This window comes from Myotis davidii, unplaced genomic scaffold, assembly GCF_000327345.1.
Source record: "Myotis davidii unplaced genomic scaffold, ASM32734v1 scaffold512, whole genome shotgun sequence".
In the NCBI taxonomy this organism is placed as follows: domain Eukaryota; kingdom Metazoa; phylum Chordata; class Mammalia; order Chiroptera; family Vespertilionidae; genus Myotis; species Myotis davidii.
The window spans coordinates 2,145,768-2,170,985 of record NW_006284323.1 but is presented as its reverse complement, the minus strand read 5'-3'; the positions used below and the strand labels follow the sequence as shown (position 1 = coordinate 2,170,985).

At 52.5% G+C, this 25,218-nt stretch overlaps 1 protein-coding gene across 1 annotated transcript in view; it reads right to left on the bottom strand.

Moving 5' to 3' along the window:
- The window catches only part of PDE9A (phosphodiesterase 9A), a 73,647-nt gene that overhangs the window by 32,395 nt on the left and 16,034 nt on the right, over positions 1-25,218 (bottom strand). Inside the window, exons 5-7 of the mRNA XM_015568868.1 lie at positions 14,510-14,564; positions 13,201-13,271; positions 5,729-5,813 (exon numbers count right to left, since the gene is read on the bottom strand). Of these exons, the coding sequence (XP_015424354.1) occupies positions 5,729-5,813; positions 13,201-13,271; positions 14,510-14,564 (211 nt within the window). The remainder of the gene's footprint in view (positions 1-5,728; positions 5,814-13,200; positions 13,272-14,509; positions 14,565-25,218) is intronic.

The following is a 25,218-nucleotide window of genomic DNA, read 5'->3' as shown; positions in this document are numbered from 1 at the left end:
TCCCCCCGCCCCCCCCCCCCCCCCCCCTTTCCTCTTGAGTCGAACACCCTGGGAATCCCTGCTACGGTGTGGGGTATTCTTCCGGAACATCCCGGGCCTGGACACACACGGATAGCCCCGTGCTTTCGAACAAAGGTGGGATTGTACCAACGTACTCCTCGGCCGCTGTTTTCACCTAACGCACCACACACCTGCTGATGTGGCTTCACAGAGCCCGGCCTTGTTAAAAGCAAGCCCTTCTCCGGTGCCGGGGGGTGAGGCCGCACTGCATGCTATCAGTCCAGCCCCCAAGATGACTTCAGGATGCCCCCAATTTTCCCATCACATGCGTGCTGACAGGCGGATCTGCTACCTGGCTCGGTCTTCGTCATTACTCAATGTCAAGGTGTCCCATATAAGAACAGAAGGAAAGGGGCCAGGTGTGATCTGGGTAGAAAGCCACACTCCGGTATCGGGGAGAGTGCGCTGGCCCCTGGGGTCGTACCCGGGGGCTGGACGTGGAAGGCCACCCCAGGAGATCTGGCCGCTCCGTGGCCCCCTCCCCACTTGGGGACCTTAACTTTCTTGTATGTAAACGTGCTCTCCATCCTCCCGCTGATGGGGAGCACAAGGGGGTGGGGGTGTCGGCACCCCTCTGTCCGAGGTTCTCAGGCTGGTGGCGGGAGCCAGCACATCACTGTGCCGCCACAGCAGCCTGTGCGGTTTGTGGGAGCCGTGACGGCCGTACAGTAAGAGCCATGAAGAAATGCACCCCCTTTCAGCTCGAATGTCTACTCTGGGGGATTCACCTTAAGAGAAGAATTAGGCACAAGCGAACAGATCTGTGCACAAAGGTATTCATCGTCGCGTTATCTGTTGTTGTAAAAAACACCGAACCGAACGAGAAGTGACTTAAATGGCCCCAAATGGGAACTAATTGAAGCCATCTTGGTACGGAGTGATCTTTAAGATAACTGAGAAAGCGATGTGAGGTGAGGAAAGTTTGGGCGAAAAGAGAAGCGTCGCCCACAGCGTGTACTGAACCGGAGTGCGGAAATACTCTCCCAGCAAACACGCTCACGGTGGGTGGACAGCGAGCCGGCGCTGTGCCCTCGGGAAGAAGGGGTGAGCCACATGTGGGTTAAACCTCACCTATTTCTCTCTCACAATGTCGCGTGTGAAAAAATTAAACATAGGGTTTCTTAGTTGTTTTTTCAAAACTAGATGTTTATATGCAAAAACCCCCCTAAATAAACAAATAAACAAACATGCTTACGGGAAATCAGTGTGCGCATGTGAATTGAGGGCCTTGTGGCTGCTGCCATTTTGGCGATTCACCCCCACATCAGGTTCGTCTGATGGCTTTACAAGGAGGCTGTGCTGCTTGCAAACTCAGGATAATCAAGCTATTTTCTTCCTGAGAAAGGAGCCCTCGGTACTATTTTCTTGGCATGCTGCTACTCCTCCCCTCAACTCTACGCTAACAGGAGCAATCAGAGTCGCTGTGACAGCTTCCTGCGTGAAGGGGTGTAACAAAAGAGTAACAAAGCGAACCAATAGAAGGCCCCACCACATGATTTCCCTGTCACCCTGCGAAGGAGAAATGCCATTTGCACATTCCTGGGCAGCGCTGAACTTGGTCTGTGCACTTGAGAAAAGAGATAATGTTATCATGACCTTTTTTCTGCTTTCACCCCCTTTTGTATAAATACCCACGCGCATGCCGTGTAGGTGAGTCGTGTGCATTTGCCAGGAGGGCTGTGGCAAGAGGGCTGGACAGCTGGAATCCAGCTGCTTCCTCGAAAACCCCAGCATTGGGAGTGTCTGCTGGGCGCCTGGCCACTTGTGCCAGGGCCTCGCCACCTCGCCAGGCGGCCCTGCCTGCTCCCTCTGCACCCAGTTGCCATGGGAACCAGCATCCTCCAGCTGATAGAGCAGCTGGCGTGGTGCCTTTCCTCTTCATTCTATTTGGAGTGTGTTTTTCTTTTCATTTCCTGGGCTCTCAGCCTCCACTCCCCTGGGGCTCACACCATTGGTCAAGGCCATTTGTTGGAGATGAAGTTGAGATTACAGACCCCAGAGCCCTCAGATGCCACTCAGGCTCCTGCAGCCCCCCCCCCCCCACCCCACACACCCCACCAAACCAAGCCCCCCCCCCCCCCCCCCCCCAGCGCCCAGAGTCAACCAGCAAGCTCCACCCTGTGGCCTAAATTCCAGCGGGCCACTGGACCTCTTTCCTCGTGGGGGGAAAAAAGAGAAACACCCAGGGTGTGTGTCTCCGGGGAGGGCGATCTATTCTGGGGGTGTCTGTGAGCCTGCCCGCTACCTGGCTGCCGTCTGCTGCTCCCCGAGAGGAAAAGGAGGTCTGATGTGTGCAGACCTCGCCCCGAGGCCCTGTCGGGGTGCTGTGTGGGTGGACCTGGGTCGGCACTTCAGGCTCATTAGCCTTTGGTTCGTGGGGACAGAGTGGGGCTCGCCCGGCAGGTGCCTTTGTCCTCTCCGGCCACCCCCACGCCCACAGAGAGGCAGGGCAGGGTGGACATCAGGGGAAGAGCTACTCAGAGGTGCAGTTTCTCCCCAGCACAGCAGGGGGGTCCCACTTAACAGGCCGGGTCCCCGGGACGCTGAAATGACACCCCTGCTGATAAAAATGGAACCCTGCCGCCAACAGGGACAGGAGAGAGCGCAAGCCACGGCCTGTTCCACTCCTCCGTCTGTTTCCCAGAAAGAAAAGGGAAGGCTGTTCTCTCCGGCACAGAAGGGGCTGTGAGCTCCTGGGCCCGGCCTGGGGGGTGGGGGTTGGGGGTGATACTGCTGAGGCCTCGACCTGAGCCCAGGACACGGACTCTGTTCCAAGTGTGTCGTGACATTGGAGATCCGCCCCCTGCCCCCACCTGTCTTTGACGGAGGAGTCACTTTTACCCCCTCTTATCTCTCGCCTCTGTGGGCTGCTGTGAAACTGCTGAGAATATCGCCTTTGGAGCCCAGGACGCTGGATGTCTTCTCTTTGGATTTTGGAGCTGTGAGTTCTAGAATGTGCTTCTCTGGGGGGCGGTGCCTTACTGGGGTGAGCCCCAGCGCTCACCACACCTCAGCTCAGCCCACCTGCCCCAGAGCGCGGCCTGCAGGTGACATCTTGTCTCTGGGCCCCAGGCTGGCTTCCTCTCACGGGCTCTGAAATCAGGTGTATTTTCCCCCTCTGGCGTGTTGTGGGTTGAATTGTATCCCCCAAAGGTCACATGTTGAAGTCCTAGCTCGGGGACCATGTGCCTTCATTTGGACACAGGGTTGTTACCGATGTGCTCAGCTAACACGGCCAGTGGGAGCAGAGTGGGCTCTAATTAACTAGGACTGGTCTCCTAAAAAGGGAACATTGGACACAGTTATGCACACAGGGAGGCTGCCATGTGAAGACAGAGACGGGAGTAATGTCACTACAGTCCAGGGAACCCCGAGGATTGCCGGCATTGCCAGGGCTGGGAGCGGCCTGGGACAGAGCCTGCAGGGGAGCGTGGCCGTACTGACACCTTGATGCCAGACCTCTGGCCTCTGGAACTACGACAGGATACATTTCTATGTTTTAAGCCCTCCCGTTTGTGGTATTTTGTTATAGCAGCCACAGGACACTCATACAACTTAGACAACATCCTGTTCTTTCTCCTGCAATCTGACCCGCAGGACCGCGCAGGCCAGAAAGCCCACCGTGAGCGGCACACCCTTCCTGTCCCGCCTCACTTCTACCGAGGGCGGGAGGTGGAGGGACGAGGGTGCTGGGCTGTGGCAGGGGCGAGACCCGCGAGGCTGGGCTCAGGATCTGCCCTGGCGCTTTGAGCAGGTGGCATTAGGTCACGGGAGAAGGGACAAGAGGCCGCAGATGTCTAGTGCTCTGTGGGCTCCGTGGACAAAGCTGTTTGTGGGTGAGTGATGCCCACAGAGGTGGGAAGGAACCAAGGGGGCGCCATTCCAGCTCAAGAGACACACCCTCTGGGCAGGGGCTTCTCCCGCCCACTGTACAGACCAGGGGCAGAAGCAGAACCAAAGACCAGGACTCGAGCTGAGTCCTCTTCCCTCCGATGCTGCTGGGTGACTGAAAAGGCCACCTGTGCTGGACCCATATTCCCTTCCAAGGTGACCTGCTCCACCTGGCCCTGGGCAGAGGGCAGCTGTGCCAGGTGGCACCACACTGGGCTACCGTCCTCTTGCCACAATGGACGTGGCGCTTGGCCATGGCAGCCAGTCTGAGGCCCGTCAGAGAGGGGATGCGGCTAAGCATAACCAACAGGGCCTGGGCAATCGGGCAGTAGGACTGGCCACAGGATGGAGGTCCGGTGTGTGGCGGCTGGGGCACACGGACAGCCGGAGGGCTAAGCTGAGCCATGGAAGTCCTGTGCCAGGGTGACACCGTGACAAGGGTCAGGTCAGGTCTGAGCGTCCTTTAGCTGCCACACCAGGTCCCAGCCCCGGGGGCGCAGCCCTGAGCAACTCCAGGACTGTTACTTGTCACATGGAGGATGCCTCCTGTCCCCTAAGGAGCTCCCACTACAGGGTGGCGAGGATGAATTATTCTCCGTTTCCTATGGTCACAAACTCCTCTGCCCTGACTCCCCAAATCGAATGGGATGAGACACCCTGAAATCCAAATGAGCTGCCATGTCAGCAGGACATAAAGGTGACCTGGTCCCTGTAGGACACATGCCAACAGGGCTCTGAGCTGACAGGCTACTCCCGAGCCCACAGAGGCCGCCAGCCCCGCCGGACTCTGATGGACTGAGTGCGACGATCCAGGATCCCTTCACCTCCTGCCCCTGGACGACCCTTTAACACAGCCCCTCCCCTCTGGTAAGCAGGCTGCACTCAGCGTTTTAAAACAGGGAGAGACTTCCAAACCGTCAGGTGACTGTTTGTAAGAAGCTGGCACACGGGCAGGGCTGCCCTTGGGTGCGTTAGTCCCCATGAAATCCCGCCAGGCCCTCCTGGAACCTCCGCAGCACTTAGCCGTGTGGTGGCTGGGAGTGCAGCCACGGTATCACCACGCGGTCTCCCGGGTGGGAATTCGGGGCGGGAAGAGAATCCAGCAGAGCAGGCTGGTCCCTGGGAGCAGAGCCCTCCACAGCCCACCTAGTAAGTGCTCAATGCGTGAGCATCTCTGCCCTAAACATGAGCATCTGCCGTGACTATGGTTCCGGGAGTTGGTCCTATTGTACGAAAAACCCACTTTCGAGGGGGCGTAACGAAGACTGGGGTCTTTGCTCACAAATTTTGGCTCCACAGGGGCACGTGGGGATGGACCCCTTGTTGGGCAGGACACGGAGCCCAGGACAGCTGGGGGCCTTTCTCCCTGACCCCATCGCTCTGCACAATGGGGACGTCCGCCCAGGAGGGACCTCTGGGGCACCAGGACACTTGTCCCCTGTAAGCCAAGAGCCTTTTCTTTTCATTTGTTCCCGTTCTTAAAAAACTAGAGCTGACTTCTTTCAATCTGGTAAGTTAATCCTAACACTGATCTGGAGGTTGATGCCCCTGGATGCGCACTCAGCCTCCAGCCCCCAGGCCACCAGCGCTCTTTCTTGAGCAGAAAGCCCTGCGGGTGAAGAGCTAATCCCACCAGGGGCAGGGCTGCCTCCAACAGCCAGAGCTGGATCGGGCGCCCCAGCTGTGCTTCTGGGAAAGCGAAGACCAGAGGCTCCCTGCCTTCGCCCATTCAGAGCATCCCGCCCGCTGCTCACCCAGCACCCAGCGCAGACCTTACCTGTTGCTTCTGGCTGCCAGTTCCTCCCTCATCTTTTTAATGTCACTCTTGCATTTCTCAATCTCCACCACTTTCAGTCCTTCCACTGGTGGCAAAGAGAAACAAGGGGGTTACCATGGATACAGAGAGGCGCTCGCAAGGCTGCTCGGTGGGGGCCGCCGCCTGACTCAGCGCAGAGGTTCCCACTCCTGTTCAGGCTGCCAACGTTCAGGTCGGTCCCTCCGCCTACACCGGGCTCAGCCACAACTGACTCTAAGATTGTAGGCCTATCCCAGGGCCAAGTGTGGGCTGTCCCCCTCATCTGTGGGTTTCTATAGGATGAAGTCCCTCTCCCTGCTCCCTGAATCTTGACTTTTCTTGCGCCCACTTCTAGTTTCTCTCTCCAGACCCCTAAGCATGAGTTGAGGACATAGGACAAAGAAGTCTCTTATCCAGAAGAAAAGAAAGTGGGGTGGGGGGGGCATTGCCCCAGGACATTAAAATGCAATGGGCTCAATGGGCAAGACCACAGCCTTCCCAGCAAGGGCTCACATTTCATTAAGGTTAAAGCTTTGCACTTAAGGTCCTCCCCGGAGAAGTTCACCAGGAGGACCAGAAACGGGTGAGAAATGAACAGGCAGCGTTCAGGATGGACAGGCCTGGGCGGGACGGCATTGCTGGAGTCCCAGGGCAGAGGTGAGCCCGAAAAGCCAGGATGCAGTTTTCATTTAAGAGTGAGCGGGGGCAGCCCAGCCGGCGTGGCTCAGTGGTTGAGTGTTGACCTATGAACCAGGAGGTCAAGGCACATGCGTGGGTTGCGGGCTCAATCTCTGGTGGGGGCCGTGCAGGAGGCAGCCGATCAGTGAGTCTCTCTCATTATTGATGTTTCTCTCTCTCTCTCTCTCTCTCTCTCTCTCTCTCCTTTCTCTCGCTTTGTCTCTGAAATAAAAAAATGAGCTGGGGCTTAGGCCTCCAAGCTCGCGTTCAACATCCAGCCGTTCACTCTGGCGGGCATGCAACGAGCCCCGAACGCTGGCTGCTGGAGGCCGGCGGCTTTGAAGAGGCTTTTAGATTAGAGTCGGTTACAAGAAATGAAAAGACTTTGTAATCACACCTCAATTTTTATGCAAAACGAGGCGACCACAGACACTCTATTCCCGTTTTCATCAAGAGCAGCTCTGAATGTGGCTAAAAGTCAAGCGCTGTGATTTCACAGGAAAACAAAGGTGCTCTGCCTTCGCAGTCCCTCCCACCCCAGGAAGTGCTGGGCTCGAGAGCATGGGTTGAGGGGGCCTCTCCAAGGGCAGTGCCAGGGCAGCCGGGCTGGGACCATCCCCTCCCTGGGCAGGCTTTCCAAAGATGCCCAGGCTCGGGGGCCAGACGGGGGCAAGGCTGTGTGAAAACACTGCTTCCTTCTGCCCGACGTGACCGTTATCTGGAGGATCTGATTCCAAATCTGGTCCCGGTGCCTTGCTTCTGGGCCACGCCTGGGACTCTCTCCCGCCTCAACCAGGGCATGGGACCGTCGGGGGCCTTAAATGCCAGTGGTTGGAACCAGCGAGGGGACCGGCCGAGGACAGATGGGCTGCCGGGGGGAAGTAGGAACCTGGCGTGGGGTGTGTTCTGCTCACTCACTAAGCGCACACACCCTTCCCCGTGGCGTGGGGTGTTCTTAGCTCTTTCTTGCATCACAGGGCTGGGTAGGAAGCCAGTGAAAGCCACGGGACCTCTTCCAAGAAAAGACACATGAGTACCACCCTCATGGTTTGCACTTGGACAGGGGCGCTGTGGGGAGGAGATGAGCCCGCGTGTAGAGCCTGCGGGGGAGCTGCGCCCGGCCAGCCAGCGACCATGGTTACACTCATTATGCTTCAGCCATCGCTTTATACAAAATAACAGGTGGTAATTGTGGAAACCAGGAAATACGGAGCATCTCAAAAAATATTTTAAAATCTATCTACGGTCTTACTGGGGCAAAAAACAACCCATTTCATATTAAACATATTGGCATGTAGCCTCCCATGCATTTCTCCCCCTCCCTCTCAGCCCCCTTGCATTCTATCTATCTATCTACTCTACATTTTAAAAAGACAAACTTAGGACCATGCTACTTGTTCTGTTTTCTCACTGGCTTTTCTCCCATCGTCAAAAGCAGCCACCTCCCAGCATCCATATGGGAGTGGACGCAGGTCAGAGTCCCTGGCCACGTAGTGGGGGTGATGTTAAAGTTAAGCCTTTTGGGCCACACAGTATAATATCACTCCTTTGAATCCCGCTGATTCATGGCAATTACCTTTAGGAAGGAAGAGCTTGGTTGCCACGGAAATTGATAGTGAGTCACAAGATGGCAAAAGTCGTGCATTAATCAATGGAAGAGAATAACATCAACTCAGCCCACCCGTCCCATGTTCGGATTAAAGAGCTGCACGTGGGCTGAGACGGTCACAGAGCGTGAGGCGGGCCAGGCACCAGCAGACCGGGGGCCTGACTCCCAGTCCTTCCCCAGATACCAGGCTGTCTTGGGAAGATTGCACAGCCCGCCTCCGGGACCTCTCCCAGCCTGGCCTGCCCCTGCCTGAGGAGGGAGAAGGCCCCTCGAGGAGCTGGGGCCTCCCCCGTGAAGAGTCCTACACAGACTCGGGGGAGACTCCAGTTGAGATTGCACATCAGTTTCATACATGCGGCCCCACTCGCCCATCTCAAACTTTAAACACAGGTAGGCACAGACCAGAAACTCAAACTAAAGCAGAGGCGTCCAGCACCCCCAGCACTCGGCTTATTCTCCCTTACCAGGCCCGGCCGGGCAGGCGGAGTCATAGGATGAGCACACCTGGCCCCTGGCTGTCCTCATGCGGACTGTAGATGCGCTCCGTTGGGAGGTCACAGGCCACTGTGAGAGAGAACCTTCAAGGATGATTTTCTAAGAGGGACACTGGCTTTGGGGACTCAGCCGGCAGGAGCAGAATGGGACCCGGAGGCAGCTCTGCTCCACGCTGGCCCTCCCAGAGCTTGTGGAAGAAGCCCGTGTGTGTGTGTGTGTGTGTGTGTGTGTGTGTGTGCGCGCGTGTGTGGCCCTCTTCAGCTGCAGAGCTGGTTAAAGCTGTTTAAAGCCGCGTGAGCCATTTCAACACTTCCTCCAAGGACTTTGGTAAAGAATTCACATAAAGCACATTTCCCGACTGACAAGGAGAAAAGCAAGGTTGGTTTCAGCTTCGAGTCTCCTCGACTGTTTGCATGACCCTCGGGGCCGGCTCTCCCTGTGGTTGTTTTAGTCCAGGCCCCGGGCACAGGCTGCCCTCTGCCCATCCTCAGGGACCCTGGCGCAGGGACCCCCCTGCACAGTGGCCAGTGGCCAGTAAACAAGGAAGGAAGTGAAACCCTTGCAATGCTTCATCGCTGACCAGGAAGTGAGTGAGGACCTGGGTGTCCCGTGTTTACAAAATAATCTCTAAGTTGAGAGGGACCCCAGATTCCTTGAGAAAGGCAAACATTTCACATGAAAAGGAAGAAAAGCTCTTAAAGCGAATTAAGGAAATGGAGAAATTTACGTTTGATTCCAAAGAATGATATGTTTGGAAGGTGAAAAAAAAAAGCAGGAAATTCCATTGAAAACAAGTAAAACAATGTAATGTTGCCTACAGATGGCCGGCGCTGGCTGGCCGCCTGCTCGAGCTCCAGAGGCAGAAAACAGCTCACAGTGACCAGAGAAAGTGTGTGTGCACGTGACCACGGTGCGTGGATGGGTGTGTGTCTGTGCATGTTTATATGTGTCTCTGTGTTTACAAGTATGTGCATGCGGGGGGGTTATGCATGTGGGTATGTCTCAGTGTCTTTATATGTGCATGTGTGTGTGTGTGTGTGTGTGTGTGTGTGTGCATGTGTGTGTGAGTCTATACCTGGCCTGGGCCCAGTGGAGCGGTGGCAGTCAGTTCCTGGCAGCCTTCCCAGTCCAGCGGCCCAGGCCAGCTTGTTGGGCAGATGGCTGGGTCAGGATTGCCCTCTGAGTAACGGGATGACCTTTTCCCCAAGTGATCTGCACGAGAGGTCCAGCTGCAGGATCCCTCTCCTCAAAGGCCTCCCCTTCCCCTTCCAGGGTACCTGCCCCGTCCTTGGGGTGAGGCACTGCTGTCTCCGGAGGCTCTGTGGAACGCATCCCCCTGGGGACTGGTGCAGGCACGACGTCCCTGCCACTCTATGCTGGTGTAGAGGCTGCTGGAGGCTGGGAAGGTGGCAGCCAGAAGCACCAGGAGAGAGCCAGCCCAAAGCAGGTGAAGTTCAAGGAGGTCGAGAGCCCTTCTGAGTCGTGGCCACATTCCTGATGGGAGGCGGGCAGCCAGGAGATGGGGAAGCCGGGGGCTGGTGGGAGCAGAGGCTCCAAAGTCTGGCGGTGGGGGCCCACGGCCAAACCCATAATTCTTAGACCATTTCCCATCTCCCTCCCTACTCCTGAGAGGGCGGCTTCCTCCATCCCATTCCTGCACCCTGGGCCTTGGTGCTGGAAATCAGCACAGCAGTAAAAACCTCAGTAATTTCGACCGAGGCAGCGAGCCTGAGCTCGGAGGGTGGAGGCGTGATGCCTCTTTCAGGCCATCATGTGAATCTGCAGGGTTTCTGTGGCTTACCCAAGGGCCCTGCAGGGAGATGCCTTCCTGCCAACGAGCAAGCCGGTTATGGAGAATTCTGGGCCTCAGACAGGCCAGGGAAGAAGGTCCTATGGGCTGTGTCCTTTAATGGTCCTTCATTCACATGGCACTTGAAGGCCAAATAAAAACGCTTCTTGGCCTGATCATCGTCTCAACGGCCAGACACTGGAAGCCACCCAAGTTGAGGTCAACATAGATCTCTGCAGGGGTTTTCAAAACTCCTTCATGGCCTCTTCAACTTTCCTGTTTGCAAGTGGTGGTGGGCGGTGGGCACTGCAGCTGGCTTCCGTGTGGGGAGGGGGAGATGGGCGAGGGCAGGAGGAAGTGGGAGGAGCTGGAGGGCAGGAGGTCGAGCAGGCGGCACCGCTGTCCTGGACATTGGCCCGCCCGGTGGTGACCGACTTTCCCCGCCGTCAGTGTTGACAAGGACTCAGCAGCGAACGTTCATTTTCTGTGTTCTTTGGCTGAACCCCTTCCCATGTTTGGCAATGCCAAGTGCTCACGGCGGTGGCTCACACCCCAAAGATGTGCTCACATCCTAAATCTTGGCACATGCGAATGGGACCTTATTTAGAAACAGGTTCTTGGCAGAGTCCTCCAGGTGAGGTCATCCTGGATTAGGGTGGGCCTTAAATCCAAAGACAGGTGTCTGTGTAAGAGACAGGCAGAGGGGGCGTGAGTCACAGAGACACGGGGGGGGAGAGGCCCTGGGAGATAGTTTGGAGGGATGTGGCCACAAGCCAAGGCTGGCTGGCAGCCACCGGAAGCCAGAAGAGGCCTGGAACAGATTCTTCCTCGGCCTCTAGAAGGAACCGACCCTGAAGACGCCTTGATTTTGGACTCTGGCCTCCGAACTGTGGGAGGATTCTTTTTTTGTGGTTTAAGCCTCCCAGTTTGTGGTCCTTTGTCACGGCAGCCACAGGAGACCAATGCACGTTGTCTGGCCTTCTTGCAGCGAGGGTGTGGGCACATGGCCCCCCTCTGTCCAGAATTTGAACCTGTAGCCGGTACTTGGAGAAGCAGCCTGATGTCTGCAGCAGTGCCCATGGGGCAGGTACCATACGTATGCGGTTCTGACACGCAGCTCAGCATCCTCACGGAGTCAGCTATGCTGGGGTTCCGGGCACCCTTCTTGCTGCAGAGCCCAGCCCTTTCCTGGGCCCTCCTGGTGACCATGGGAGCTCCCCCAAATCCTTTTATCCTTTTGAAAAAGCCCCTTTCCTCCTGGCTGGTGTTGCTCAGTGGTTACAGTGTTGGCCCGAAGACTGCAGGATCTCGGGTTTGATCCTTGGTCAAGGGCATGAACCTGGATTGCAGGATCAATCCCTGGCCCAGTCAGGGCATGGTGCACGCAGGAGGCAACCAATCGATATGTCTCTCTCACATCAATGTTTCTCTCTCTCTGCCCCCCTCCCTCCCTTCCACTGTCTCTAAAAATATCTTCATATGAGAATTTGAAAGAAAGAATCCCTTTTCTGTTCAACGCAGCCACAACCGGTGACTGCGGCAGCCTGCTTCCTAACCTGCGTTCTCAGGCCCCGTGTGGGCGCCCCAGCCAGGAGTGGAGGAAGGTGACCTGTCACAGAAGGGCAGGCGGCAGGCGGCAGGCGGCGGGAGCAGCCCGGCCAGGAGCCTGGTGCTGGTCCCAGGCTTATTTTCTTTTCTAATTTGCTGAGTGCATTTGAGCAAATCACTTATCTCTTTGTGGCTCTTCAATGGGGAAAAATAAAACTGCTCTGAAGCTGCCATGGTGAAAGGATTTCAAAAGTGTCATCGCCCTTGGAGAAGTATGACTGTGCGAATCACGTTTCACGTGACTCAGGCCAATTGGCTTTTACATGCTCCTCAATTTCCTTTCCCCAAAACACCCAAGCAATTCATGCCAGGTAATGAAAGGTGCCATCCAGCCGAGTCCCGCCAGTATGAATCAGCCGGGCGGCGTCCGGGACGCCGCAGCCCCGCTGGCTTCCGGTCGGGGTTTGCTTAGTCATCCTCGAGGTGAACAGATAAGGGGCCTTGAACCTCTGCCCTTCGCCTTGACATTGACCAAGAGCCTTCCTTTGCGTTGGGAGTTGGACGGGGCGCGTGGGGCTCCAGCACAGCTCCTTACTCACCGGGAGGACACACAGGCCGCTTTCCTCCAGAATTCTAGCCCGTGGCCACCGGCTCAGGACGGGCACCACCCTCCTTGCTCACCAGCAGGGTCCCTGCTTTTCTCGCGGTGACAGGGAACCGAGAGGTAACGGCAGGGGACACACTCCCCCCAAACTGTGACACCGCGGAGTGTGGGTCCGCGGGACCTCATTTACTTGAAGGAGACCCACAAGGTATTCACAGAAGCTCCTGTCCAGAGAGGCGTGCTCGAGGCGTCCCGCTCTCACCCTGTGCTCCGCGAGCACGGCAACATGTGACCGTGTACTTGTTACTTTTATTTCTTTAATTTAATTTTTAAAAATATATTTTATTGATTTTTTTACAGAGAGGAAGGGAGAGGGAGAGAGAGTCAGAAACATCGATGAGAGAGAAACATGGATCAGCTGCCTCCTGCACACTCCCCTACTGGGGATGTGCCCGCAACCAAGGTACATGCTCTTGACCAGAATCGAACCTGGGACCCTTCAGTCTGCAGGCCGACGCTCTATCCACGGAGCCAAGCCGGTTAGTGCTGTACTTGTTACTTTTAAAACTCGCGGGTTAGTCACTGCTCGAACCTTTGCTAACATAACATTTAGGCATTTCACAGAGAAAAGGCCTCACGCTTCCCTGCACCTCCCTCCCCTGGTTTATGAGGTGAAGTTAAACAGAGGTCAAAGGACACGTAAGCGAAAGGAAAACCGAAGCTGCACTCACATTCCACGCGTTTCTCTAGCACTGCCAGGTGATTTGCGACTTCAGCTTTGAGTTCGTTGATTTTAAATGCTCTAGGAATGAAAGAAAAAAAGAAAAGCCATAAGCCATACGTTTCTCAAAGTTAAAATGGGCTCAGCAAACAGCTGCTGAATCACGGGCAGGGGGAGGTGTGTGAGTGGGCAGGTGAAGGGGGGGCACAGATGCCAGGAGTTGCTTTTAAGGAAGTAGCACTGTCTGGGGTGCAGGGGAGGAAGGAGAGATGCTCTCAGACTCTCTGGGGGTGTATTTCCCAAGTGGGACCACAGCAGCTCCCTGCCAGAGGGGATGTTTCCTTCCATGCCTGGGAGTGAGCCCGTGCCCCGAGGGGCGCTCTGCTCTCAGCTGGATACGCCCACCCCCGCCCTGGGCACACACCACCTCAGGGCACTGGGTGCCCTCTCCAGGCTCCAACCCAGTCAATAAGACAATTCTTGGGCTTCAAGAAAGTACCACCCAGCCCAGCCAGAGTGGCTAAGGTTGAGCGTCGATCTATGAACCAGGAGGTCACGGGTTTGATTCCCGGTCTGGTCTGCGCATGGTTTCGGGATCGATCCCCAGTAGGGGGCGTGCAGAGGCAGCAGATCGATGATTCTCATTATTGATGTTTCTCTCTCTCCCTCTCTGAAATAAATAAAAATATATTTTTTAAAAAAGAGAGTACCACCCATATGGCCTCTCCCCATTTGAACTCCCCTGGGCAGTGAGATACCACAGTGACCAGAACGGGAGGACAGCCCAGAATGAAACGGTCAGTAATATTTTTATTATTGATTTCAGAAAGGAAGGGAGAGGGAGAGAGACAGCAAGAGAGAAACATCAATGATGAGAGAGAATCACTGATCAGCTGCCCCCTGCACGCCCCCTACTGGAGATCAAACCCACATCCCGGGCATGTGCCCTTGACCAGAATCCAACCCGGGACCCTTCAGTCCACAGACTGATGCTCTATCCACTGAGCAACCAGTTAGGGCAGAAAGCCCATGTTAAAAATGGTCTCAGTGCTTGTAGCCGGAACTCCGAGTCCCAGCAGAGCCTGTCGAGAAAAATCTCGGCAATATGGGCCCTCATTCTAACAGCGCCCAGCTCACACGGTCTGGGACACAAGGTCTTTGCTGTAAGCGTTTCCTGGACCCCACCCCATGGGCTGAGTACAGAAGTCGCTGCTCTGTGAAGGCAGCTCCTCCAGGCAGGAGTCTGCGGCCGAGCCGGGCTCCCCCTGCCGCCAGGAACAGGCACACGGCTCCGGAGGACACGGCTCTGACGTCTGTACCTTGAGAACTGCTCTGCAACCTGGGTCAGCACACTCTGGATTAACTCTTCTTTCTCTGCAGAGCGAAAAAGAAAGACAAGATGGAAAAAGGAAAGGGGTGCGGGTCCGCCCGGCCTGACCCACCTGCTGTGGGCACGTGTACCGATGCTGCGGCGAGGAGCTACCCGCCTTACCTGGATGGAAGCTCCGACTCCCGTCAGCACCCCAGGACCTCTCTGTCCACCTCCAAATGCTCTTTCCCCTGGACTGCTCCAGGCCACTAACCTGCCTTTTAATGCCTCTCAGCAGAGGGGCCCTCCCATCCCAGGAACCGGCTATAAAAGCAGGCGGGACTGGGTCTCTAACTAGGGGATGTTTTCATAGAGTTCCCTGGTTCATTTTATGAGGGCAATAACCATGACAGAGCGGGTTCAAGGCATATTTCCAGTGCAAAACACGGTGTTCTCTTCTTGGGGCAGGTCCCGAGAGCGGAAGCAGGCGAAACCTGTCCCTTTGTTGCCTGGCACACAAAACAGGCCGGGCGGCTGGATTACAAGGCCCAGGCCCAGCTGAACTTGACCTGCCTGGTTTCCTGTTTCCTACCTGGCCCATGCTGGGTACCTCTCGGGAAGGTGTAGATGCCCACAGACCTGTCTCCCCCAGCAGTCTATGCTCGTGGACGGGGAGCGATCGCTTCTTGGCTGCAGCTGCCCATCAGTTCACGCCCCTAAACACTGAGAGCCTACGCGAGGCTCAGTGAGACTCTGCACCTAACCCTTCACTAAAATCAAAAGAATCCTGCCGAGCAAACAAAAAATCCCAATAATCGCCCGGCTGGCGTGGCTCAGTGGTTGAACTCCAACTTATGAACCAGGAGGTCACGGTTTGATGCCTGGTCAGGGCACATGCCGGGGTTGCGGGCTTGATCCCCGGTAGGGGGCGTGCAGGAGGCAGCTGATCCATGATTCTCTCTCATCATGGATGTTTCTCTCTCCCTCTCCCTCTCCATTCTTCTCTTAAAAAAACAAACAACAAAAACATCCCAATAATCCAACTGGGCAATGGGGTTCCGAAGCTGGAAATGCTCAGATGCTCTGACCCAGTGTCTCCATTTCTAGGAAATACTCATGTCTGTGCACAGAGCTGGCCGCCAGTGCTATTTCACATGGTGAAAGCTGTAACCGCCTATATGTCTATCAAATGGACATTAAATAAGTGATGACACATCCATACTCTGGGATCCTATTCTATTATTAGAAATAATATCTTGGAAAATGTTCATGTCTATTGTTAAAGCAAAAAAAAAAAAAAAAAGGATTGTAAAACAGTATGATCCCATATTTGGAGACATTGGGAGGATACAGTTCGAAATAATAATGGTAGTTATTTCTTGGTTGTAAGACTTTATGTACATTTTATTTTCTTATTTTTGCTTCTCTGTATCTTATACATTTAGGTACTACGCATGTTTATTTCATTTAAAAAATTAAAAAAACTGATCAATCTAAATTAACCTAGTGAAAGGGTGGACCAAGAGACCAAAGGTTCCCTCTGGCATAAGTATTCTATGTCTTGATGCGAAGAAGAAAAATGACATTTTGTTATGTTTCTGGTAACTATAAGAGTGAAAATGTCAACCAGGAAACTTTCTTAGAGCTGTGTGTTGAGCTGCTGCCTGATCCAAGGCCCTACGCTTCTCGGGGGCTCACCCCCCCCAGGGGACAAAATTGGCGACTCCATCGATGGGAACCACCAGTGAGAAGGCCTCACAGGCCTCCTTGGTGAATCAGCAGGACTGCCGGTCACTTACCCTGGAATCTCTGGCAAAAGTAATAAATCACTCACATAACCTCCAGAGTTAATGATCTCAAAGTCTTGTGATAAATTTAGAAGGCCATCAAACAATTGACATTTATAGACTGCTCCACCTAACAGTAGTGGGACACGCGTTCTTTTCAGGTGCCTACCAAGACAGACCACATCCTGGACCGTAAGGAAAACCCCAACAAACGTAAATGAGCCAACACCACAGAGCATATGTTCTCTGGCCACAAGAGAATCAAGCTAGAAACCAGGAGCAGAAATATAGAGGGGAAACCTCCAAACACGTGGGAACCAAACAGCACACGCCTAAGCGACCCATGGACCAAAGAGGAAGTCTCCGGAGAAATTTAAAAAGGCATCAAACCAAATGAAAATGAAAATACAGCACAGCGAAAGGCAGCTGTGAGACATAGCGAGGGCAAGGCGGAGAGGACATTTATAGCACCCAATGCTTACATTAGAAGAGAGGAAAAGTCTCCACTCCATAATCTAAGAGCCCAAAAAAAGCAAAGCAAAATAAATCCACAACAATAGCAGAAGGAAGGAAGGAAATAATAAAGAGCAGAAATCGATTAGATGGAAACCGGAAAAACAATGTAGAACATCAATGAAAGGAAGAGCTGGTTATTTAAAAATATCAGTAAACTGACCAACTTTGAGGAAGACGGACGGAGACACAGAGAGAAGACACAGATCACCAAAATCAGAACGAGAAAGGGAAGATCACTTCAGACCCTCCAGGCACCAGAAGGATTATGAGGGAACACTATGAACAACTTCATACACACACATTTGACACCTCAGGTGGCAATGGACCAATTCCTAGAAAAGCATGAACCACCACACTCATCCAACATGAAACAGGTAATCTGAACAGCCTGTCACTATTGAGGAAATTACATTTCTAATCGAAACCGCCCAAGAAATTATCAGGTACAGATGGTTTCACTAGAAAACTTCACCAAACATTTGAAGAAGAAGAATTAAGACAAATCTAAACAACTTCTTCCAGAAAACAGAAAAGGAGGGACCACGTCCAGATTCATTTTATGAATTGTTTTAGCTATTGTTAAAGCAAAAAAAAAAAAAAAAAGATTGTAAAACATAACGTGATACCAAATCCAGACAAAGACAACCAAAAAAGATAATAGACCAATATCCCTCATGAATACCAATGTAAAAGCCCTTTAACTAGCAAATAGAATCCAGCAATATATAAAAATAATTATACATCGAGATCAAGCGGAGTTTATTTAGGGATGCAAGGCTGGTTTAATATTAAAAAAAATCAATGTAATCAACTATATATATATATATTTTTAAAATATATCTTATTGATTTTTTACAGAGAGGAAGGGAGAGAGATAGAGAGTTAGAAACATCGATGAGAGAGAAACATCGATCAGCCGCCTCCTGCATATCCCCCACTGGAGATGTGCCCACAACCCAGGCACACGCCCCTGACCGGAATCAAACCCGGGACCCTTCAGTCCGCAGGCCGACGCTCTATCCACTGAGCCAAACCGGTTTTGGCTATAATCAACTATATTAACAGGCTAAAGAAGAAAAAATTATACGATCCTATCAATTCATACAAAGCACTTGAAGAAATTCAACATCTGTTCATGATGAAACCCTCAGGAAAACAGAAAAAGAGGGGAACTGCTTCAGGTTGATAAAAAATCTGCAAGAAACCTACAGCTAACACTATACTTAATGGCGAAAGACTGAGTGCTTTTTCCTGAGGTTGTGACAAAGCAAGGATGTCTCTCACTGCTCTCGCTCAGCACAGAGCTGGCAGTGCCAGCTGGCGCAACAAGGCAAGACAAGGAAGTAAAAGACGTGCATATCAGAGAGGAAGAAATATAACCGTCCCTGTTTGCTGATGACACACTTGTCTACATAGAAAATTCCACGGGATCTATAAAAAACCCTCTTACGACTAATAAGTGAGTTCAGCAAGGTCACGGGATACAAGATATACACATGCAATCAGTTGTATTTACATATATGACCAATGACCACATACACACTGAAATGAAACCACAAGGCCACTTACGAACGCTTCAAGAACCTTAGGTGCAGATATAACAAAGCATATGCAGAAGATGTATGCTGGAAACCACAAACTATCCAGGAAAGAAATCACAGGAGATATAAATAAACGAGACCTACCTGGAAGCTTCAACATAGTAAAGATGTCAATTCTCCCCAAATTGACAGACAGGTTTAACACAATGTCTATCAAAACTTCAGCCGGATTTTATTTTTGTAGAAATAGACAAGGCTTTCTAACATTTATATGGAAATAAGAAGGAACTAGAATCGCTAAAACAATTTAGAAAAAGGAGATAAAATGAGAGGAATTGCCAATCTAATTTTAGGACCCAATATTCAGCCACAATAATCAAGACGGTGTAATATTGGGAGAGATACTGGGGGACAGACACAGAGGCCAGTGGAGCAGAACAGATAACCCAGAATCATATCCACAAATATGCACAACTGATTTTGATCCGTGTCACAGTGGAAGGGATGTGGGTGTGGCTCTAAGAGGGGAGCGTGAGGGACCCTGTGGGATGGGACAGACTGTGTCTGGACTGTGTCAGTGTCAACAGCCCGATTGTGGTATCTCACTGTAGCTTGCAAAGATGTGATCGTTGTGGGAAAACGAGTAAAGGCTACATGGGCTCTGTTTGTATTTTTCTTACAACTGTGTGCATCTTTAATTATGTTAAAATGAGAGGCCTGGGGCACGAATTCATGCACCACTAGGGTCCCTCAGCCTGGCCTGTGGGATCAGGCTGAAATTGACTCTTCGACATCCCCCAAGGGGTCCCAGATTGTGAGAGGGTGCAGGCCAGGCTGAGGGACCCCACTGGTGCATGATTGGGGCTGGGGAGAGATGTGGGAGGTTGGCCAGCCGGGGAGGTACCATGGGAGTGCTTCAGGGTGTGTCCAGCCCTTCTTGCTCAATCCCGATCGGCTGGACCCCAGCAGTAAGCTAACCTACCAGTTGGAGTGTCTGCCCCCTGGTGGTCAGTGCATGTCATAGCGAGCGGTTGAGCAGCCTTAGCAGATCATCAGCATATTACGCTTTGACTGGTTGAATGGCCGACAGGACGACTGGACACTTAGCACATTAGGCTTTTATTATATAGGATAAAAAGTTTAATGGGGGAGTCTTTTCAACAGGCAGTGCTGAAGCAATTGAACACTCACAGGCAGAAAAATGAGCCTCGATCTAACCCTCAACACAGTTTATCTAAAAATTGATGCAAAATGGACCACAGATAAAAAAATATAAAATTTTAACATTTTAGAAAAAAAAATAGGAGAAAATCTTCAGGATCTTGGGCTATGCAAGGAATTCTTAGATTCGACACCAAAACCACAGTCCATACAAGGAAAAATGGATAAACTGGATTTCATCAACATGGAAACTTTTGTTCTGAGAAAGATCATGTTAAGAAAGTAAAGACACAAGCTCCAGTCTCGGAGAAAATATTTGCAAACCACACATCTGACAAAGACTTGAATATAGATTATGAACATAACTATCAAAACGCAGCAGTAAAAACCAAAGGACCCGATTTGAAAACAGGCAAGAGACACTGGGAGACACTTTACTGCAGAGCATATAGGGACGGAGAGTAAGGACAGGAAAGGATACTGAGTGTCTTTAACCATCGGGAAATGCGAACCAAAACCACAGAGAGATTCACTGCGCATTCATCAAAAAGGCTAAAATAAAAAACAGTGACAACCCCAAATGCTGGTGGAGACGTGGATCACACACATTGCTGGCGGGAATGTAAATGGTACAGCCGCTCTGGGAGATGGTTTGGCGGCAGCTTCTTAAAAATTCTAAAGATGCAACTCCCGTATGACTTAGCAATTGGACCCCAAAGCAGAGAAATGAAATTTTATATTCACACAAAGGCCCGTACATGATGTTCCCAACAGCCTTATTTGCAATAGCCCCGAGACTGGGGACAACCCACACGCCCTTCATGGGGAGAACAGATAAACAAACTGCAGTCCACTCTGAAACACAACTCAGCAATAAAAAGGACTGAACGATCCCTACACACAACCACCTGCACGAATTTCCAGAAAATGGTGCTGAGCGAAGGAAGCCAGTGGCAAAGTTACCTCCTGAATGACTGCATTCCCAGAACACTCTGGAAATGATAAGATGACAGAAATTGAGAACATATTGGGGATTGCCAGGGGATAAGGAGCTGGTGGGGAACGGAAGGAGCTTGGTGTGGCCGTAAGAGGGCTGTGAGGGACTGTGGGGTGGAGCATTCCGTGTCTGGCCTTATCGGTGTCAGTCCGGTTGTGGTATCTCACGGTAGCTTGCAAAGCTGTGACCCTGGTGGGAAAACGAGTAAAGGCTACATGGGCTCTGTCTGCATTTTTTTTTTTTTTTTACAACTGTGTGAATCTTGAATTATTTTAACATAAAAGGTTTAATAAAACATTTTATAGAGAGAATGGAAGAAAAGAGTTAAGGAGGGATTTTCCTTTGGACTTTTGTGGTGTGATCCTTTGAGCATTGTGGGATTTTCATGCCTAAATGTAATTTCCAGCCCCCCCGCTCCCCCCAACCTCCATACCCTGAGCCCAGATCAGGAAACGAGGCCTCCCTCCCACCCGGCTCATTGCAATTCCTGCAGCGGCCACTGCTTCCTCCCAGTGGATTCCAACACTTACAAACAAACTGTGATTTAATTTGTGTAAAGGACTCTGGACAGGACCCGCAGTGAGCGCTGCTTGTACTGGCTCTTGTTATTGTTGTTGTTATGACATCACTGAGGTGTGCTGTCAGCCGCAGGTGTTATCATTATAGCATTGGGGGTTCCTGACAGCCACAGCCATTACATCGCTGGGGGTCACAGCCCCTTCTCGCCTCCAGTGACTTCCCTGGTGAGCTCCTGTTCCCTGGGGGTGACAGGCTGAGCCTGGGGGCACCACCTCCAGAACCCTGCCTGCAATGTCTGCAATGTGCCCCTGGAGCCCTGGAGCCCCACACGCCTGGACTTAGGGGCGACAGCAGTTTTCAATCACAAAGGTTAGGTATTCCCAATCTTTGAGGCCAAACCACACGCCATCAGAAAAAGACCTGACAGTATATAGGACTCGCCGCCCCTCTCTCCCCGCTGCTGCTGCATGGCATACATTTAAAAATGAATGACCATTCAAGTAATGTTGCTTTGAGAATTTCCCAACAGCTTTAAGGATAACCAGCAATTCGGGGTGCACATGACTGGGTCTATGGGGGTTCCTCTGGACCTGGACTTTTTGAGGAAATCTGGAGAACGGAAACGAGATTTTGAGAGATGGGACAGCAGCACGGACTACGGGTGATCTGTACAGATGGAACCCAACTCAGCAAGAAAAAGGACTAAACTATTGCTACACTCAACCACCCGGATGATGGCAATTACAATCCTGCAGTGCTCAAAGGATCACGTGCCACTTGCATGTTCTCCGGAGGAAACTGCTCCTCGAGCACAGCTGGCCTATTATCTACACCAGTGGTTCTCCACCTTGGCTGCACATTAGAATCGCCTGGGAATCTTTTTAAAATCCTGATTTTTGGGCCTCATCCTCCGGAAATTGTGTTTCTTTGTTACTGATGTTGTGGCCCCACCCCATAACAAAGAAACAGAATTTCCGGAGGATGAGGCCCAGAAATCAGGATTTTAAAAAGATTCCCAGGTGATTCTCATGTGCAGCCAAGGTGGAGAACCACTGCTCTTGAGGGTCCTGGTGCCTGGGCCTACAGCAGCTGCAAGGGCACTGCTGTGAGCTCACTGTGATGGGCTCCTCCGCACCGGTGGCTTTAAAGGCAAAACATTCGGACCATCAAAGGGTAGAGGTTTCCGTAGGTTCATCATTGGCCTCTTCAAGTCTGGGCTGCTGTTCACCTGGTCACACCTGGACTGACCTACATTAGGTGCTGGGCGCTTGTCTGGCTGGCTACCCAGGTGACAGGCAGCGATGGGGAAATCTTGGGGCTGGTGGAGTATCTCCTGTGAGACAAGACTCCCATTTAGGTCCAGGGCAATCATAGAGGCTGGCCGAGGCTGGGTCCAGTTTTTAGGGTGCTGCCCAAACAGCCCAGCTTCAGGCCATGAATCTGCACTCAGTGGCCTCAGGACCTGGCCCTTGGAACAGACCCAAAGGGACTGCACTACCTAACCCCGGAGATGACTGTGGAGTTGCCTCTTGGGGCTCACGGGCAGGACAGAGTCCGTGGGGTGGCAGGGTGGCAGGATGGGCGCCTCTGGTGGTGTTTACGCAACTGCTCTCATGAGTGCCCAGGGCAGAGTCTATGGAGCCTGCATTTCCCGATGCCCCAAGGCCGGGCCCTAACTCCGCCTTGAGCTGCAGCGGACAGTTCAAGGAACCTGCTTCTGCGTCCCCACCCCTTCCAGGAATTGTTTACTGTTTCATAGAAGCCCGAGTCTCCCCAACACAGAATGACATGAAAATCTGCTTTAACCGAGCCACAGGACCACACAACCTACAATTCCTGCTCTAAACATTCGTTTACCATGATGCACTCACTCCGCCGCCCAGCCGCTGCCTAGCATATCGCTTCATCTCGTGCTGAACAGAACAATAACAACGGCCATCATTCTTTCCGTCCTCCGCACACCTGAGCGGGTTGGGGTGCCTCCCGGGGCAATAAAACGCAAACCTGGCCCTAGCCATCCGCTGGCCCCCAACCTGCGCACAGAGGGAAGACGCTCAGATGTCAGCACGGGCATGTGAACCCCACGCCTTTGAGTCCCCAGTGGTGCAATGAACAAGACCTGAGGGCATGCATCAGGTGCCTTGAGGTTCCCCACTGGCCCCCTCTCGCGTGCTATGAGGGCAGCTGTGCCCACCCATGTTAACAGGATGTGTGGAGCCGAGCTGTTTCGCCTGATCAGCCTCACCCCAAGCAATGGCGTGAGCTGCTGAGCATCCTCCAGGAAGCATGTATGTAACAGATACTCTCCCAGGGCCTTCAAAACAAGACACTGCAAACCCCTCACCTTACTCTGCACAACAGAAAACAACCCACAATGCTTGGCTCCGAAGAGACAGGCTCCCCGAAAGCCCTGATTGGGGGGTGCATTATTTCCGTTCTTTCCAGGGCTCTGCCTAGGAAGGGCCGGGAGGGGGACTCCCCGTTTGCCTCTCTCCACTCCTTCTTGGGGTGTCACTCCCTCTTCCAGGGAAACAAGAGGGGCGCGCTCACCTGTTCCATGCCCACTCTCCCGGCCCCGCCAGCCGGTGGAGGATGTCCTGGCCCCGGGTGCAGTCATTGGCAACTCACTGTTTATGAACGCCATAAACTAGGCGTGCAGAAAGAGGATGGTGCCTTTATAACCCAGGAACACAATAAAGTTATATGGTCAACAGTGACCTCCCCTCGCTTCTTAAAGGCACAGGAGCCCTTTCCAGGGTCTGTCCTACCGAGAAGTCACTCACGTTTATCAGCAGCCAAAGGTTCAGATGTCCCAGATAACTAGACACGGTCAGTCGTTCCGATGTAACGAAGAGAGCAAAGCAGACGGAAGGACCCCGATGAGCAGATTGGGAAATTTGGAGGATGTTTCGCACCTGTCTGGGCTGCTCCTCACTGGAGAGGGGAGCTTCATGCTCTGCCCAGTTTCAGTTGGATTTCAAAAGTCTGGGTGCGATGCTCTCCTCCGCAGGCCGAGTGTGCCGGCGGAAGAATGCCTGGAAGGGGCGCGGCCTCTGGGACAGCACCCTTTTCCTTTACTGCTGTTCAGACTGTGACAGCCACACAATCTTTATTGGGGTTTTATGTTCCAGGCACTGTTCCTAGTGATTTGCATACGATGATCATTTAATTCTCCTAATAACCCTAAGTGCCTGTGCAATCTAGGGACAAGGCCAGATCACAACACGGCCAAGTCACGTTCCCACTTAGGGCTGCAAAGGGGGGGCAGCGGCACTCTGACCCTGGAAAGGTCTTCCACACGCACACGCCCCCCCCCCCCCCGAACTAGCCCCTCCGCCCATGTGCCATGAAGTCAACTTCGAGGGAGAAGGAGGTGGGGATGACATTCTCTGGAGAATGCCCTCCGATGAATTTGAGCTTGAGAACGAGCAGCTGCCGGCGCCTGCCGGCCGGACTTTGTCCGTCCCTGATAACCAGTGCGATAAGGCACCCCGTGGGAAAGTTTAATTGCGGTGAAGTCAAAGCGGGTGAACTCTGGTTCATCATGTCTGGGTTCTGACAGGGCGTCCACTGGCCCCATGAGACTAGTTTCAGGAAGAATTCTGTCCGGGTAAACTCTGATCCAATAAACTATCACGGTGCCAATGACAGGACTTCTGCTAAAACCTATGAAAAGACTGAGCCTTTTTTGCAGACCAAAGGTCTTACTCCATCGGTGGACTTCACCGTGTTGCACACGACTGTAGAGGCTGCAGCAAGACAGACTTAAAAACAACCCTGAAGATGACACAGACATTGAAATCAGCAGATCGAGCCTTTCATGCCGCGATTGTAAGCATGTCCAAGGGGATGGCAAGGATGACTGCTCCCTTTCATTTTCATCTAACGAGACTGGAGGTTCAACTAGTTCAAGGCAAGGAACAGAAATTAAAAAAAGGTTGGGATGCAAGAAGTAAAACTGTCCTCGTTATCAGAAGATGCCATTGTCTCTATGGAAAACCCTCGGAATCTATAAAATAACACTAGGACTAATGAATGAATGTCAGAAGGCACCAGGTCAACATACAAAAATCTGTTATGTTTTTTATAAACTAGCAGCAAACAAATGGGAAGTTAAATTAAGAGCCCGTTAACAATAACACCAGAAAACAGAAAATGCTGAGGAATAGATTTAACAAAAGGTATGCAAGACTCCCAT